We start from the raw sequence: 18,046 nt of genomic DNA on the forward strand, positions 1-18,046 counted from the left end.
TCTGGGGCATGGGATTAATACCCTTTACCCATTAAGGAGGTGCTCTTAAGTTTGCTTAGTTTTATAATTTTTTTCCAAACCAGAAGATATATTTTATCACATGCCTTCAAAGAATCAGTTTATATTTTGTTTCCTTTTTTACTCCTTTCATCTGTTAATGACAGATTTTGTAAAGTTGAACCACTGTTGCAATCTTGGGATAAAACCCCCTTACTGATGATGTATTCTTTTATATATGTTGGTAGATTTGACAAATTAATCTTCTGTAGTTCAGTTTTAATATCTGTAAACTAGGGATAACAGCACCTACAAAATAGAAGTTTTATGAATTAAAATATTTAGAATAGTGCTTGGCACAGAATATGGGTATGTATGGATAAGTTAATAGATTTATTTTTGTTTGAAATACAGTTGTTGAACTTCTTCCTTTCATGTACTTTATTTGGGTCTATTTTGTCATCCTTTTTCATGCATTGCCTAATTTATTTATTTCTGTCTACAGGTTACAAATTTTCCCCTGTCCATATCCCACAGATTTTAATAAATATAATGCTTTCATTGCCTGATTCTAAAAGAAACTGTAATTGGTATTTTGATCTTCTCTTTAGCTTAACAATTATTTTAAGATATATTTAATTTTTCAAAATTTTATTTTTAACTCTCCAGATATGTGCATTTTTTTTGTTGTTGTTAATTTCAGGTTACATTTTAAGTAACAAATGTGCCCTATATGCTAGTAATTTTAAAAAATGTTGCAGTTTCCTTCATGCCTTAATAAATAGGTACTTTATTGTGATGGTTCCATGTGTATTTGTTGGGTACCAAGTATACTTTTGAGTACCTCTATGAAAGTTTACTAATTCTATATTCTTTATGAATTTTTTAGCCTGTTTGATTTGTTGGTTTTTATATGACTATGGGATTGTGAATTTTTCCTTGTATTTATATCAGATTTGTTTTATGTATTGCATAAAGTTCGTAACTTATTTTCATGGCCAGCTGCTGAAATACTGGTAAGTTTCTTTTAAAGGTTTCAATTCTCTTTGTCTCATTAACATTGCTATACCTGATTTCCTCTTGTTTACTATTTATTTGACTGTTACCTCTGTGTTAGGTATGAATCTAAAAGAATGGTGTACAGTTGGATTTTTAATCCATTCTGAGTTTTGTGATTCATACTTTATCTGGACTTACTTTGTCCATTTATTTTGTCTGTCTTTGTCTTCTTGTCTCCTTTCTTACTGTAGTGGACATCTGGTGTTCCTTTACCAGTATAGCATTTCCTTTTTTGGGGCCATATTTTCAAAATTCCCAAATTTTCCTTGGGAATACACATGGTTTGGATGAACTTGACTCCTGTCCAAGCTAAGTTCTAGGCCTAACTCCTTCAGGAGCTGGTTCAGGGACTAGACCCAAACCAAGCCAATCAGAGCCAACACAAGTCCTGGGCAGCTTGTTGAACCTTGTGGGAAAGGGATTTTCTCTTTTATTTGAACTTGAAGGTATCATCTTGCCACCACATATAAAAAACTTGCTGAAGAGTGAAAGAATGAAAGGAAAGCATTATCTAAGAGATAAAAGAGATAAAATCAAAGTCTCTAAAGTCAGTACTATCCCTAGACTTCTCAGTTCTATAATTTAATAATTATTGAATTCAATAAAAGTTCAATAATTTCCTTTTTGCTAATGCTTTTCCCCCCTTATGCCAATTTGAGTTAAAGTCACTTCTCACCAAAAGAATACTGATAAACACATTGTCTTTTAGTTGATTGAGTTTTCTTTATACAACTATTTTTCCAGTTAATAGTCTACTGTCTTTTTCTAAAAATGATTAGAAAGTTTTCTATTTAATATTTATTCTTTTAGTGGTTTTCCTTAAACTTTCTTTTTTTTAATTTTTGGCTGCATTGGGTCTTAGTTGCCGTGCGCGGTCTTTCTCTAGTTGCGGTGAGCGGGGGCTAATCTTCATTGCATTGCGTGGGCTTCTCGTTGCGGTGGCTTCTCTTGTTGCGGAGCACGGGCTCTAGAGTGCAGGCTCAGTAGTTGTGGTGCATGGGCTTAATTGCTCCATGGCATGTGGGTTCTTCCTGGACCAGGGCTCGAACCCGTGTCCCCTGCATTGGCAGGCAGATTCTTAACCACTGCGCCGCCAGGGAAGCCCCGTCCTTAAACTTTTTAACAGACATATATAAATAAATTTTAATTTATTTCCTTTATGTATTTATTTTTGGCTGCGTTGGGTCTTTGTTGCTACGCGCGGGCTTTTCTCCAGTTGCAGAGAGCAGAGGCTACTCGTTGTGGTACGCAGGCTTCTCATTGCAGTGGCTTCTCTTGTTGTGGAGCACAGGCTCTAGGCACGCGGGCTTCAGTAGCTGTGGCTCGCGGGCTCTAGAGCACAGGCTCAGTAGTTGTGGTGCATGGACTTAGTTGCTCTGTGGCATGTGGGATCTCCCTGGACCAGGGCTCGAACCCATGTCCCCTGCCTTGGCAGGCGGATTCTTAACCACTGCGTCACCAGGGAAGCCCAACAGACATACTTTAACTCTAGTCATTGTTAAATATAAATTTATCAGTGTCTATATTCTTCACTCTAATAAAGATTCATAGCATATTACCCCGACCTTCTTTTACTCTCTCTGTTAACAGTATCTATAATCAATACTTCCCTAATTCTAAGGATAAATTTTACTAATTTTGTTGTTTCTTGTATCCCACTATTCCTCTAGGATATATTTACCTTCTTGCTGAAGAATACCCTTTCATATTTCTTTCAGAGATCATCTGTGGGTGGCAACCATTTTGCATCTTTGAATGTCTAAAAATGTCTTTATCTGGCCCTCACATTTAAATAGGAACAGAATTCAGGGTTCAAAGTTTTTTTCTTTTCAGTATTTCAGTGAAGTGCTCTCTTTTTTTTTAAATTGGGGTATAGTTGTTTTACAATGTTGTGTTAGTTTCTACTGTATAGTGAAGTGAAGTGGAGTTCCCTGTGCAATATAGCAGGTTCTTGTTAGTTATCTATTTTATACATATTAGTTAGTGTATCTTTTTGTGTTTAATTTGTGGGTAATCTTTCCTTTTCCCTCTCTGGTAGCTTTTCAGTTCTTTATCTTTTATGTTCTGAAATTTCACTCTACTACAGGGATTGGGAAACTACAATCGGTGGGCCAGATCTGTCTCACCACCTGTTTTGGTACAGCCCATGAGCTAAGAATGGTTTTACCTTTTTAAATTTGAAAACAAAATCAAAAGACTATTTCGTGATGTGAACATGATCTGAAGTTAATATCTCAGTGTCTATTATTACAATTTTATTGGAACACAGCCACATTCGCTTACTTACACATTATGTCTACTTTCACACCACCGTGGCAGAGCTAAGTAATTGTGACAGAGACCTGCAAAGCCTAAAATATTTACTACCTGGCCAGAAAAAATGTGCTGATTCCTGTTTCTGTGTATATTTTTATTTGTTTAAACAGCTAAAATTCTGGGAATTATTTGGCTATTATTTCTACTGGTTTCTACAAGGATTTCTTACTCCTGTATCACAATCAATATTCCAAATCAAAAACTTTTCAGATGTGTCCATTCTATTATTTAGCCCAATGATTGTGTTTTTTCATTAAGATTTTTTTTCTTCTCATTTCCAGATACTGGAAAGATACTTGGCTGGTCTTGCCTGAAGAGTGTAATATTCTCTCTTATCTCTCTAAAAATAGTCAGACCTCCCTGGCGGTCCAGTGATTAAAGACTGCGCTTCCACTGCAGGGGGCACGAGTTCGATCCCTGGTTGAGGAATTAAGATCCCACATGCTGTGCGGTGCAGGAAAAAAAAAAAGTAAATATACCCATTTTGATGTCTTGTTCTGATTGTTGTAGTGAGTCTCCTTCCAGGGTTGAAAGTTCTTCCATTTGTTGAGTATTTTATTGGTTGATATTTGTCCACTTTACTATGTAGTAGAGAACAGACTGTTGCCTCTGCACTGGCTGCTTAGGAGAGAGCAATGTGGGGTTGCTAGTGTTTTAAATGGGAATAGGGGGATGGATGGGCCATGCTGCCCCAAGATCCCATACTCACTGCTTTTGTCTTTCCTTTATGGGTAGGATGGGATGTACAGGGTTCAACTTCCCGGGATGCTGCTTCTTCTGGTTTCTCTCTTGCTCTTGGTTTCAGTCAAATTAAGGTATGAATCATCTGTAAGTACTGCTCCCTTTATCTGTGGCAATTATCTTCCTCATCTTCCTGCATAGAACCTAAGCTCTGGCTCCCTCTTCAATCCGATTCCATCTGCTTTCCTTCTTTTAGTCCACTGAAAGTTTCTCCTATTACTTCAAGTGGTGCTCTGTATTTCTTATTTTTATATGGTATCAGAGACTGAAAACTACAGGATGCTTTGTTTACCTCCTTGAAATGAGAAGCTAGTCTGTATTACTGTTACTTTTTAGAAGTCCACTGAAGTTTTGTTTGTGGCCTAATATGTATTTTGTAAATGGTCTCTGGACAATAAACCACAAAGGTATCCATTTTCAGGGAATATTTTATTATGGCTGCAAATAACAGGTTTCAATTTCTCCTTTTTATTCCTTTTGGAGTTTCTGCTTCAAGAATCTGATGTTATCAGGACAGCTTTTTTGGGGTGTTTAGTCTTTTTTAATTCAGCTTTTGTTGTCATTCTGTAGTTGAATACTTTTCTTTTAATAAGTGAGTTTGTTCCATTTATATTCACTGACTTAAAAGTATTTGTTTTAGTTCTCTCATCTTTATGCTGCGTGGTCTGTGTTTTTCTTTTTTGTGTGTACATGTTTTCTGATTGAATTAGAATATTTAGAGTCTGGCTTTGGTTTTTCAAGTGTTTAATTAATAGCCTTAAACCCTCAACTTGACTTATCAGCTTTAGAGGGTAGCTGTTGAGGCCCTGCTAATGAAACTTACACATATATTTCTTCCTCCTCTCTACATCCCACTTTTAGTTATATTATTTTTTCCAGAATATTATGTTCTGCCTCTATCCTTTTATATTTAAATGGATTGAACACTCACTATTATTTCTTTTCCACCATGGCCATTCCATTTCTGGGCTCTCTGTTTTGGTTCATCTCTTGGTTTTATGATTATGTCCTTTTTAAAGAAGAGCTCATGGGTGCTTTATTCCTTTCAGTTCTTGTATGTTTGAAAATATCCATTTGTGTTTTCATGTTTGAATGCCATCTTGGGTTAGTATAAAATTTTAGGATATAGAATTTCTTTCTCTGAGAAAGTTATAAATATTATTTTATGATCTTCTAGTATTTATTTTTACTGTGGAGGTACCTGAGGCAAGGCTGATTTTTTTTTCCTCTTTTGTCTGGTGACTTGCATTTTTTAAAAATGGAAAAAGCCCCCAAAGTAAACTTTTATTTATCTTTGAATTCTGTTAAATTCACCACACATCTATGGGGCCAGTCATCATCAGTATTTCCTGGATATGGTGTGACTTCTGACCTTTCAGATTCAGGTCTTCTTTTATTTCAAAAAAGCTTTTCTGTTATCTTTGAATATTTTTTTCTATTTCATTTGCTCCACTGTCTAGTATGTTTAAGTTAGATCCCTTTTGTTTTCCTTATATATACCTAATTTTCTGATAACTTTATTTTGTTCCTTTCTATTCAGTTTTACTTGATATTTCAAAGCCTTCTTTCACATCTCTGTTTTTTCTTTGCTAGTTAAGAATTATACATCCACAAAATGATTTTTAATGGTTACATGGGATTGCACTGTGTATATGTAGGATAATTTTATTAATCTTCTTCTTATTAAATACTTAGATTGTCTCCAGTTTTCACTATTATAAACATCTACACATCTTCTTAACAGTAGTGATATTGCTTCATAAGATCAGTACACTTAACCCCAATTCGTATTAATGAAGCCCCCTGCCAAAAAACTAAATCATGCCTGTGAATCAACTTGCCTGTCTTTTCTGATGCACTCAGACTTAAGATAATCAATGAATGATGAATGATTTTAAGCGTTTCCTCTGGGTCTTTGACATAAAAATGAGGTCCCAGTTTTGTGGCTAAGCATATTAAGGAAATCTCTAGATTAAAGAAGGTGGTTTGGTGATGGCTTCTTCAGTACTCTCAAAAAAGATATTCAAGACTTAATGGTACAATCTCTATGGAGGACTAGTTGACATTATCTACTGAGCTGGGTATTTTCTGTTTATCCCTCTAGATCTACTCTTCCCCTAGCTCTGTGCCCCAGGAGGCTGACCCAAATGGACCACACCATTGGGCTCTCTTGTCTTCTGGTTTCTGGTTGGAAGCTAAAGCGAAGTGCCTGCAGGATACTGAAGGATATGAGAATGAAACGGGATATTCTAGCAGCTCTCCCTCAGCTGGGTTGTCACAGGTTGGCTAAATCCCATTACGAAGGTCACAAGTTCTGTCAGGTGACCCTCTCCATATAGCTCTTCTCTTTGGGTTCTGATGATGGTTTCACCTACTTGTCCTTTTAGGCCTAGGGATGAAATGCTCCCACCATACCTAGTTCTGGGTGTCTGCATCATTTCTTGTTGGTTTCTCTAAAATCCTCCTGTGTCTTTGCAAGTTTGCTATCTGTTTGCTACACACTAGAAATTTATCCCGCATATGTATAAAATGACACATAAGATTATTCACTGCAACATTATATCTCTAATATTTCACTATTTTCACTATAATGTTTGTGAACGGAGGAATGTAAAATAATGGTATAACTATATAGTGGAATATTATGCAGTTATAAAAAGCTTAGCACATTCATTAAATATATTTATGGAATAATCTCCAATTTATTGATTTGTTTTTTCTCCAACCTTCAGTTATTCTTTTATTAATTTTTTCATACACCTCAGGGCCCCCCAAATATTTGTGATGCCTCATTTATACCTCAATGATCATAAAATACAAGTATCTGGTTCACCATGCTGCTCTCCCAATCTTTGTTGTTATCATTTTTAGCTTTATTGAAGTTTGATACAAAAAACTGTACACATTTAGTGAATACATCTTGATGATTTTGGATATATGCTTATATCTGTGATACCATCACCACAACCAAGGTACTAAACATATCCATTACCTCCAACATTTCCTTGTGTTTTTTTTTTTCTTTTGTAGGAACACTTAACATGAGATCTATCTTCTTAACATATTTTAAAGTGCACAATACCATTTTTTAACTATAGATACTATGTTGTACAGCAGATCTCCAGAACTTATTCATCTTCTATAACAGAAACTTTATAAAAGTGTGGAAAAAGCAGGAAACTAAATAATGAGTATGGTACCATATGTGTAAGAGGAAGAAAGAAATAAAAGAATGTATATGTGTATTTGCTTTTATACATATACACATATGTATGTATATATGTGTGTTTGTGTATGAGAGAGAGAGAGTGTGAGAATACGTGGGAGGGAGTGGGGATGGAGTGTCTTTGGAAGGGTGCACAGAAAATGATAACAGTGGTTGCTTCTGGGGACAACTGGGTAGCAGGAAACTTACTATTTATTCTTTTATTTGAATATTAAATCAAATTAATATACTGCCTATTCAAAATGCATTACAATGCATTACATTAATAATAAAGATTAATTGAGAGGCTTAGAGAAACAATGACTAAGGAAGAATCATAGGAACTGCTAAAGGAATCGCCAGAAGATGAAAAGAGCCAGCAAATTATAGTTACTGAAATGTTCTAAGCAGTAAAAGTCTTGAATAATTTAATTTCTTACCACAGTCCCTTTATGGAATTATACCCTATTATAAATCCTTGTAGAGGTTACTTCCTGTTCAGGGTTGAAAGCACCAAACCATGTCTGATAAAGATTTGTTTTAAACATGATGATCTTTACTACTTAAAACAGCTTCAGTTCTAGCCTCCTCCTGTATTTATAAACAGGGTGTACTAACATCCCTAGCAAAGTAGTATGACTGCACAATGATCTCAGTTTTCAGTGAAAGGTACAACTCCATTAAAGGAAATGGCACATGAGAAGACTTTTCAGGAAATTAGTGAAGAAGGAGAGAGAAGACTGCTGGGGAAATATTCATTTAACTGAAGTTGGTTAAAATCACTCATTTTTATGATATTCAAAAATGGTAGAAATAGGAAAGGATTACTAGCTTGATTTTTTAAGGTGGTCCTAATGTGGTTATTACCCCTGTTAAAAAAAGTTCTACAAGACCAAGGCAGACTCACTCACCCTTCCTGGAACTGTGCTTGGGCAGACTCCTCTGCTACAAGGGTCTCATATTCCTCAGCAGCAAACCTGTCCCAGTCAGAGGGCTCAGGACTGTCATTCTCAACATCCTGATTGGGAAAAGGACAGCCACAGGAAACAAAATCAAAGACAAAGAATTGGAGATAGGTCATTACAAATGTTTTACATCACTGAAAAAAAACCTATCTGAAACATGTTTCATTTAAACATGTTAAAAGTGGTGCTAAAGTAACATTCCTAAAGTGATTTTCTACACCGTGAATTAAAAAATTATAAGGCTGTTCAGCAGCTAGACTGTTTAGGTCTAGATTCTTCAGCCTTGTTATCAGAGGCTCTTCTCTAGCCCCTTCTTCTCTGGCACTTTGCACAGCAGCTATCTGGAGTGACTTGTGGTTTGCTTATGCCCACCTGAAATGTACCATCCCTTCCTCTGACAAATTTTTATTGCTTCTTTCAAAGCCAGCTCAGATACCGTGTTATCTGTGTTATCTTTTAGAAACTGCCCTTCTCCCCCCAATCATTTCCTTCGCTATACTATGCTTGGTTGCCACCTTTTGCTCTTCTGTCGTTTTTCATCTCTGTATACCCATTCTTTATATACTGAATCATCTCTATATAACCAGTGTCTTTTCAACACAGTGCTTGGAATTTACTGAGCACTTTCTGCACTTTCAGAATGTTGATAATTACCACCTCTCAGAAAAAAAAGGAAAATTTAAAGGTAAAAAATTTAAAGTAAAATTTATAACATAAATAAAAGAAATGAAGGGGGAAAAAGGGCATATATTTTCTTTTCCTTCTACAATACAGGCAGCATCCTGGATGTTCTAGGTAAAATGATGTTTTTCCATGATGAAATTGAGTTAGTATTGCCCTAGGGTGTAAGGTTAGTTATGCCTAGAAGAATGCAAGTACCTAAATATTGACTACACAATGCCTTAATTACTGTATTTAATCCACTTTAAGAACTTCACCCCACCCTTTTAACATCTCTGAAATTGGCATGCATCACAGACTTACAATTGGCAATAACTTTTCTTGCTTAAAGGTATATAAAATAATGGGGCATCTTAAACTCAATGATATAATACTGACTTCAGGCTAGTGATAATGCATCTTGATATGCCCCAAGTTCCAGTGCAGAGTATTTGGTTTTAGGAGCTGATCTTTATATTCTTACAAGTACAGTTATGCAACATATGGAAGACAAAGAAAAGACTGAGAAAGTTTCCTGTACTTGTACTCCTATAGGACTCAACTGAAACAGTTCTTTTCCATCAATATAATTTTTACTCTTTAAACAGGGGATTAGAAGAAGTGGTGATATTCTGCTTTTTGTTTGTTTCGTGTTTTTCTGGACATGGGTTTTCTGAGAGTCCACAGGTTTTTGTGTATGGGGAAGGCAGCTCACCCCTCTTCAGCTGTAGAATGTCTTCAAACTGATAGTCATGTACAGTGATCATTACTACTTGAAAAAGTGTTACGTTATCTGAAGGTTGTCTTATTTTGGAGAGCATCTAGTTTTTATTACCTTGTCATCCCGAAATTGAATGGTACAGTTAAATCAAGCCCAATATACTTTCTAATACTATGGGAAGATATGTGCTCTAGGTCCTTTATTCTCTCATTTCAGTATGTGATGAAATGTTTTAAATGTTACCTCTTTAAATACCAGAATTCCTGCAGACAGAGACCATTTTTATCTGTAGCACACAACCCCTGATACTGCAGCCCTCAAATAGAAGTTAAAACTATACTGGTACCTTCTGGACCGCAAAGGGATCTCTCTGTTCATGGTCTAAGTATTTCTCCAGATTAAAGAAAGTGTCATAAAAGATGTGAGCCATTCTGCATCTCTTCAGATCTCGTAGAGTTATTTTGCCTGTGTAAGAACAAATCTGGTAAATTTCAAGAGCTGTTTTGGCAAGTGAAAAAAACTTTTACTGAAGTTTAAAAGTATGTGCATATGCTTATTTGATTATAAAAATTGATTTCTTTTTTTTTGAGGTAAAGTTCACATAAAATTCACCATTTTAACCATTTTAAAGGGTACAACTTAGTGGCTTTTCGTACATTCACAATGTTGCAGAACCATTACCACTGTCACATTTCATAGCATTTTCTTCACCCCCAAAGGAAACTGTACCCATCAAGCAGTCCAACTCCATCTCCCCTCTCAAATCCTCAGCCCCTGGCAATCACTAATCTGCTTTCTGTTTCTATGGAAAAAGCCTATTTCTTTTTTTTTTCTTTAAACAATTTTTTTAATTTATATATTTTAATTTTATTGAAGTATAGTTGATTTACAATGTTGTGTTAGTTTCAGGTGTACAACAAAGTGATTCAGTTATACATACACACGTATTCATTCTTTTTTAGATTCTTTTTTCATATAGGCTATCACAGAATATTGGGTAGAGTTCCCTGTGCTATACAGTAGGTCCCCATTGGTCATCTAGCTTAAGTATAGTAGCGTGCATGTGTTCATCCCAAGCTCCTGATTTATCCCTCCCCACCTTCCCCTCTGGTAACCATAAGTTTGTTTTTGATATCTATATAAGTCTGCTTCTGTTTTATAAATAAGTTCATTTGTATCTTTTTTTAAAAAAATTAGATTCCACATATAAGTGATATCATATATTTGTCTTTCTCTGTCTGACTTACTTCACTTATGATAATCTCTAGGTTCATCCATGTTGCTGCAAATGGCATTATTTCATTCCTTTTTATGGCTGAGTAATATTCCATTGTATACACGTACCACAACTTCTTTATTTATTCCTCTGTTGATGGGCATTTAGGATGCTTCCATGTCCTGGCTATTATAAATAGTGCTGCAATTAATACGGGGGTGCCCGTATCCTTTCAACTTACAGTTTTCTCTGGATATATGCCCAGGAGTGGGATTGCTGGATCATATGGTAGTTCTATTTTAAGTTGAAAAAACCTATTTCTTAAACAGAATTCGCCATCAATTGTTGGTTCTATGCTAACAATAAAGGAGAAACTTAAATACTTCTGTATTTGGAAAGCCTGTATGGAAGACTCTGGGAAGTTAAATAATTTAGGACCATCCAGGATTATATCCCACACTCCGTTACAGTGCAACGGAGTTTGCATTGTACACCTAGGTGTACAATGCAAATGGCTCTTTATTCAATCTTACCATCGTTGGCTGGCTTCACCAGGTCAAGCATCTGGCACAGCAAATCATGGAATGGCAAGGGCTCAATGCCCATGGCTTCCATCCGTTCACACTGCTCCTCATAGAAGTATTCCAGCTCGTACATGGAGAGCACACCATCCCCATCCACATCCATGCAGCGGAACCAGTACTCAATGCTAGGACATAAGGATACTCATTAGCAATGGCCCGTTAAAGGTCCTTTATTCACTCAGATTTATTATTGTTCATGTTTCTTTTAAAAGTTACATATGTGTATACTTTAGACTTAGACATAGTTTTACAAAATTTATCAGAAAAAATGGCAGACCTTTATTTTCTCTTCCCCAGATCCAACCATTTTCAACACCTGATTTTGGTTTTTATCTTTACATTTCAGTTAAGATGTCTATATTGCTCCTTTCTCATATTTCTGTTTTAAGGAGTGGATTAATTTTGCACTATGAAAGATGAGGTTTCAGCTGTTTTGCCACTCATTCCACCTTACCCACAGCCCTCCCCAGCCTCTTAATATATAGATAAATTACTCAACATTCAGAGTTTATAACTACATTTTCCTTTTCTCTTTTATTTGCTTAGTTTTTGGGGTACAGTACATGTTACTAATTCAACCCCAAAACCTCTACCAGTTTTCTACATCCATAATCAGTCCCATTAGGTATTCTATCAATTGCATTTCCTTGAAGTCTTTCTTGGTTCCTTCTGACTTACTCTCATCTAGACTGGTTGATCTCTAGGCCTGGTTCACAGTTTCACTCTAGGAATTCCCTTCACCTTTCTCCTGTTTCTTATATATCACATTTTCCTCATTCTTGGTTTACTTCCTTGTTTGGTGTAACACATCCTTCAGTAGCTTCCTAAAAGCTACATTTTTAGATCTTGGATCATTGAAAATACCTTTTATCTACTCCCAATGTAGTTGGTATTTATAGAATTATAGGTTGGTGGTTCTTTTCCTTCAGAATTTTAAAGGCACTGATCCATTGTCTTCCATTTATCCATTGTTGTTGAGAGGTCTAAAGCCACTGATCCTTTGACTGTAACCTGTTTTTTTTTTTTTTTTTTTCCTTTGAAGCCTATAGAGGTTTCTGGTGTTTTGAAATAATATGAGGTGCCTTGGTCTGTATCTAATTCACTTATTTTGCTGGGCTCAATCTGGAAACTAGTATTCTTTAGTTCTTGGACATTTTCTCAAATTATTTTGTTTCTTCCCTGCCTCTGTTTCCCCTTATCCATTCTATTTTTGTGGCATTCTTATAATTCAAATCTGCATGGTCCAATATGGTAGCCACTAGCTATATGTGCCTAGTCCAATCTGAGATGTCTTTAAGTGCAAATACACAACAGATTTTGAAGACTTAGGAAGAAAAAAAACAGTAAAACATCAATACTTTTATACTGAGTACATGTTGAAATAACATTTTAGATATATTGGGTTAAATAAGATACATAATTAATTTAAATCTTATGTTTCTTTTTACTTTTTTACTGTAGCTAATTTCATTAAAAAATTTTAAAACATTTTAACTAAAAATTGTATGTATTTAAGATATATAACAAAATAATGTGATATACACAGTGAAACGATTACTACAGTAAAGATGTAAAAACGATTACACAGTAAACGATTACTACAGTAAAGATGTAAAAACGATTACAGTAAAAACGATTACTACAGTAAAGATGATACTTAACATATCATCTCCTCACAGTGTTAACCATTTTTTTTGGGGGGGGTAGGGATGAGAGGACCTGAACTCTACCCTCTCTAAGTAAATTTCCAGTATTTAACACAATATTATATTAAATGTATAGTCATTATATTGTACATTAGATCTCTAGATTTACTCATTCTATATAACTACAACTTTGTACCCTTTGACCAGCATCACCCCATTTCCCTCACACCTCCAGCCCCTGGTAACCACCATTCTACTCTCTGCTTCCATAAGTTTGACTTGTTTTTGATTCCCATATAAGTGAGATCATGCACTATTTGTCTTTCTGTGCCTGGCTTATTCCAATTAGCATTATGTCCTCCAGGTTCATCCATGTTGCAAATGATAGGATTTCCTTCTTTTTAAAGGCTGAGTAATATTCCACTGTGTGTGTATACATATACCACATTTTCTTTATCCATTTATTCTTTGAGGAACATTTAGGTTGATTCCATATTTTGGCTATTGTGATAATGCTGTAATGAACAAGGGAGTACAGATATCTCTTCAAGAGACTGACTTCAGAGTTATGGTTCAAGATGGTCAAGTAGAAAGATCCTGAACTCACCTCCTCCCAAGACATGCCAAATCTATAGCTACATATGGACCAATTTCCTCTGAAAAAAACTAAAAACTAGCTGAGTGACTCCTACATATTGGGCAAATGAGAAAAAACTCACACCTAAGTGGGTAGGAGATGCTGAGACACAATCTTGCTGTAAACCCCAACCCAGCACAGTGACCCACAATCAGGTAGAAACTCAAAATCCAGAGCTTCTCCCTGAGGAGCAAAGAGTTTGACCCCCACATTGTGCACCCAAACTTTTAAAGACATACAACCGAGACCACTCCCCCCAAGTCTAGATTCTTTCCCCTCCTTTTTTAAAATTGAAGTATAGTTGACATGTAATATTATATTAGTTTCAGGTGTACAACATAGTGATTTGACATTTATACATATTATGAATTGATCACCACAACATATCTAGTAACCATCTGTCACCAAAGTTATTACCGTATTATTGACTGTATTCCCTATGCAATACAGTGCATCCACATGCCTTATATATTTTATATCTGGAAGTTTGTACCTCTCAATTTCCCTTCATCTATTTCACCCAACCACCCCCTTACCCTCTGGTGACCACCACTGTGTTCTCCATATTGGTGAGTATGTTTCTGTCTTATTTTGTTTGTTTGGTTTTTAAATTCCACATATAAATGAAATCATATGGTATTTGTCTTTCTCTGTCAGACGTATTTCACTTAGCATAATACCCTTAAAGCCCATCCATGTTGTTTCAAATGGCAAGATTTCATTCCTTTTTTATGGCTGAGTAAAATTCCATTGTGTGTGTGTGTGTGTGTGTGTGTATCACAGCATCTTTAGCCACTTATCTATCGATGGACACTTAGGTTACTTCCATATGTTGGTTATTGTGAATAATGCTTCACTGAACGTTGGAGTGCACGTATCTTTTCAAATTAGTGTTTTTGTTTTCTTTGGGTAAATACCTGGAAGTAAAATTGCTGGATCATATAGCAGTTCTATTTTTAATTTTTTGACGGACTTCTACACTGTCTTCTGTAGTGGCTGCACCAATTTACATTCTCACCAACAGTGCATAAGGGTTCCCTTTTCTCCATATCCTCACCAACACTTGTTATTTGTTGTCTCTTTGATAACAGCCATTCTGAAAGATGTGAGGATCTCATTGTGGTTTAGATTTGCATTCCCCTGATGATTAGTGATATTGAAGATCATTTCATGTGTCTGTTGGCCATCTGTACGCCTTCCTTGGAAAAATGTTTATTCATGCCCTCTGCTCACTTTTTAATCAGACTGGTTTTTTTTGATATTGTGTGAGTTGTAAAATATATTTTAGATATTAACCCCTTATCAGATATATCATCTACAAGTATTTCTATTCAGTAAGTTCCCTTTATGTTTTGTTGATGGTTTCCTTTGCTGCACAAAACCTTTTTAGATTGATGTCTCATTTGTTTATTTTTGTTTGTTGCCCTTGCCTGAAGAGACAGATCCAAAAAAATATATATTGCTAAGACCAATGTAAAAGAGTATACAGCCTATGTTTTCTTCTAGGAGTTTCATGGTTTCAGGTCTCACATTTAAGTCTTCAATCCATTTTGAGTTTATATTTTGTATATAGCATAGAAAGTGATCCAGTTTCATTCTTTTGCATGTAGCTGTCAAGTTTCCCAACATCATTTATTGAAGAGACTGTCCTTTCCCAATTGTATATTCTTGGCTCCACTGCTGTACATTAATTGACCATGTAAGAGTGGGCTTCTTTCTGGGCTCTCTATTCTGTTCCATTGATCTATGTGTCTGTTTTTCTGCCAAGACCATACAGTTTTGATGACTGTAGCTTTGTAGCATAGTTTGAAATTAGGGTGTATGATACCTCCAGCTTTGTTCTTTCTTAATATTGCTTTGGTTTTCACAGTCTTTCGTGGTTCCAATACACATTTTAGGATTATTTGTCCCAATTCCATGAAAAATGCCATTGATACTCTGATAGGGATTGCACTGAATCTGTAGATTGCTTTGGATAGTATGGACATTTTAACAATATTAATTCTTATATCTTTCCATTCATTTATATTGTCTTCAGTTTCTTTCATCAGTGTTTGATAGTTTTCGGAGTATAGGTCTTTCACTTTCTTGGCAAAATTTGTTCCTGGCTATTTTGTTCTTTTGGTTGCAATTATAAATATAATTGTTATGTTAATTTCTTTATGATAATTCATTATTCGTCTATAGAAATGCAATAGATTTCTGTATATTGATTTTGTATCCTGAAGTTTTACTGAATTCATTTATTAGTTCCAATAGTGTTTTGGTGGAGTCTTTAGGGTTTTCTATATATATTATCATATCATCTGCAAATAGTGACAGTCTTACTACTTCCTTTCCAATGTGGATACTTTTTATCTCTTTTTGTGTGATTGCTGTGGCTAGCACTTCCAATACTATGTTGAATAAAAGTGTCAATGGTGGAAATCTTTTTCGTGTTCCTGATGTTAGAGGAAAAGCGTTCAGCTTTTCACTGTTGAGTATTTTCTTAGCTGCTGGTTTGTCATATATGGCCTTTATTATGTTGATACATGTTCCCTCTATATCCATTTTGTTGGAGAGTTTTTATCAAAAATGGACACTGAATTTTGTCAAATGCTTTTTCTGCATCTAGTCACATGATCATGTGACTAGATCATTTTATCCTTCACTTTGTTAATGTAGTATATCATGTTGATTGATTTGTGCATACAGAACCATCCGTGCATCTGTGGAATACACTTGATAATGGTGTATGGTTCTTTTACTATATGATTGAAATCAATTTGCTAACATTTTGTTGAGGATTTTTGCATTTTATGTTCATCAGACATATTGGCCTGTAATTTTTTTTGTAGTGTCTTTATCTGGTTTTGATATCAGTATAATGAATTTAGAATTGTTCCTTCCTTTTCAATTTTTTGGAATAGTTTGAGAAGGATAGGTATTAACTCTTCCTTAAGTTTGTTTGAATTTACCGTTGTCTGGTCCTGGGCTTGTTTGTTGGGCTTTTTTTTTTTTTAATTACTAATTCAGTTTCATTATTGGTAATCTGTTTAGATTTTCTATTTCTTCATGATTCACTCTTGGAAGGTTGCATGTTTCTGGGAATTTATCCATTTCTCCTAGGCTGTTCAATTTGCTGGCAAATAACTGTAGTAATCTTTTATGATCCTTTGTATTTCTGTTGTGTCAGTTGTAACTTCTCTTTCATTTAGTTTTTTTCACTGATCTTTTTTCCCCAGTCTTTATTTCATTTATTTCCATTCTGATCTCTATTATTTCCTTCTACTAACTTTGGGTGTTGTTTGTTCATTTTCTAGTTTCTTTAGGTATAAGCTTAAATTGTTTATTTGAGGTTTTCCTTGTTTACTAAGGTAGGCCTGTAGTGCTATAAACTTCCCTCTTAGAACTGCTTTGCTGTGCTCCAGTTTTTGGAACACTGTGTTTCCATTTTCATTTGTCTCAAGGTATTTTTAAATTTCCTCTTTGATTTCTACATTGAATCATTGGTTGTTTAGAAGCATGTTGTTTAGCTTCTATGTGTCTGTGTTTTTCCCGGTTTTCTTCTTGTAATTGATTTCTACTTTCAGAAAAGGTGCTTGATATGATTTCAGTCTTTCTAAATTTATTGAGACTTGTTTTGCGGCCTAACATGTGATCTACCCAAAGTATATTACATGTGCACTTGAAAAGAATGTGTATTATGCTATTTTTGGATGGAATGTTCTGTTAAGTGCACCTGTGTCATTTAAGGGCAATATTTCCGTATTGATTTTTCTGTCTGAATGATCTATCCATTGATGTAAGTGGGGTATTAAAGCCTCCTATTATTATTGTATTACTATCAGTTTCTTTCTTTATGTATGTTAATATTTGCTTTATGTATTTAGATGCTCCTATGTTGAGTGCAGAGATATTTGGAAGTGTTATATCCTCTTGTTTGATTGACCCCAAGGATCGTTATGTAATGACCTTCTTTGTCTCTTCTTACAGTCTTTGCTTTCAAGTCTGTTTTGCCTGATATTAGTATTCTAATACTAATATCATTAGTATTAGATTTCCATTTCCATCTAATACTAATATCATTAGTATTCATTTCCATTTGCATGAAATATTTTTCTATCCCTTCACTTCCATTTAAAAAAATTTTATTTATTAATTATTTATGGCTGTGTTGGGTCTTCATTGCTGCATGTGGGCTTTCTCTAGTTGCATCGAGTGGGGGCTACTCTTCATTATGGTGCATGGGCTTCTCATTGCAGTGGCTTCTCTTGTTGCGGAGCATGGGCTCTAGGTGTGCGGGCTTCAGTAGTTGTG

The 18,046-nt window shown here is 35.2% G+C and overlaps 1 protein-coding gene and 1 long non-coding RNA gene across 7 annotated transcripts in view; one reads left to right on the forward strand and one right to left on the reverse strand.

The window, feature by feature from the left end:
* The window catches only part of PPP2R3A (protein phosphatase 2 regulatory subunit B''alpha), a 222,791-nt gene that overhangs the window by 16,266 nt on the left and 188,479 nt on the right, over positions 1 to 18,046 (reverse strand). For all 6 annotated transcript variants that reach the window (XM_067737736.1, XM_067737738.1, XM_067737739.1 and 3 more), the window contains 3 exons: positions 11,414 to 11,589; positions 10,011 to 10,129; positions 8,230 to 8,336 (listed from right to left, as the gene is read on the reverse strand). In XM_067737736.1, coding sequence (XP_067593837.1) covers positions 8,230 to 8,336; positions 10,011 to 10,129; positions 11,414 to 11,589 — 402 coding nt within the window. The remainder of the gene's footprint in view (positions 1 to 8,229; positions 8,337 to 10,010; positions 10,130 to 11,413; positions 11,590 to 18,046) is intronic.
* LOC137224799 (uncharacterized) lies at positions 1,637 to 8,236 on the forward strand. The gene is made up of 3 exons (XR_010943503.1): positions 1,637 to 3,841; positions 4,108 to 4,187; positions 6,218 to 8,236. It is a non-coding gene; the product is annotated as an uncharacterized lncRNA (long non-coding RNA).

Source organism: Pseudorca crassidens, chromosome 5, assembly GCF_039906515.1.
Source record: "Pseudorca crassidens isolate mPseCra1 chromosome 5, mPseCra1.hap1, whole genome shotgun sequence".
Classification (NCBI taxonomy): domain Eukaryota; kingdom Metazoa; phylum Chordata; class Mammalia; order Artiodactyla; family Delphinidae; genus Pseudorca; species Pseudorca crassidens.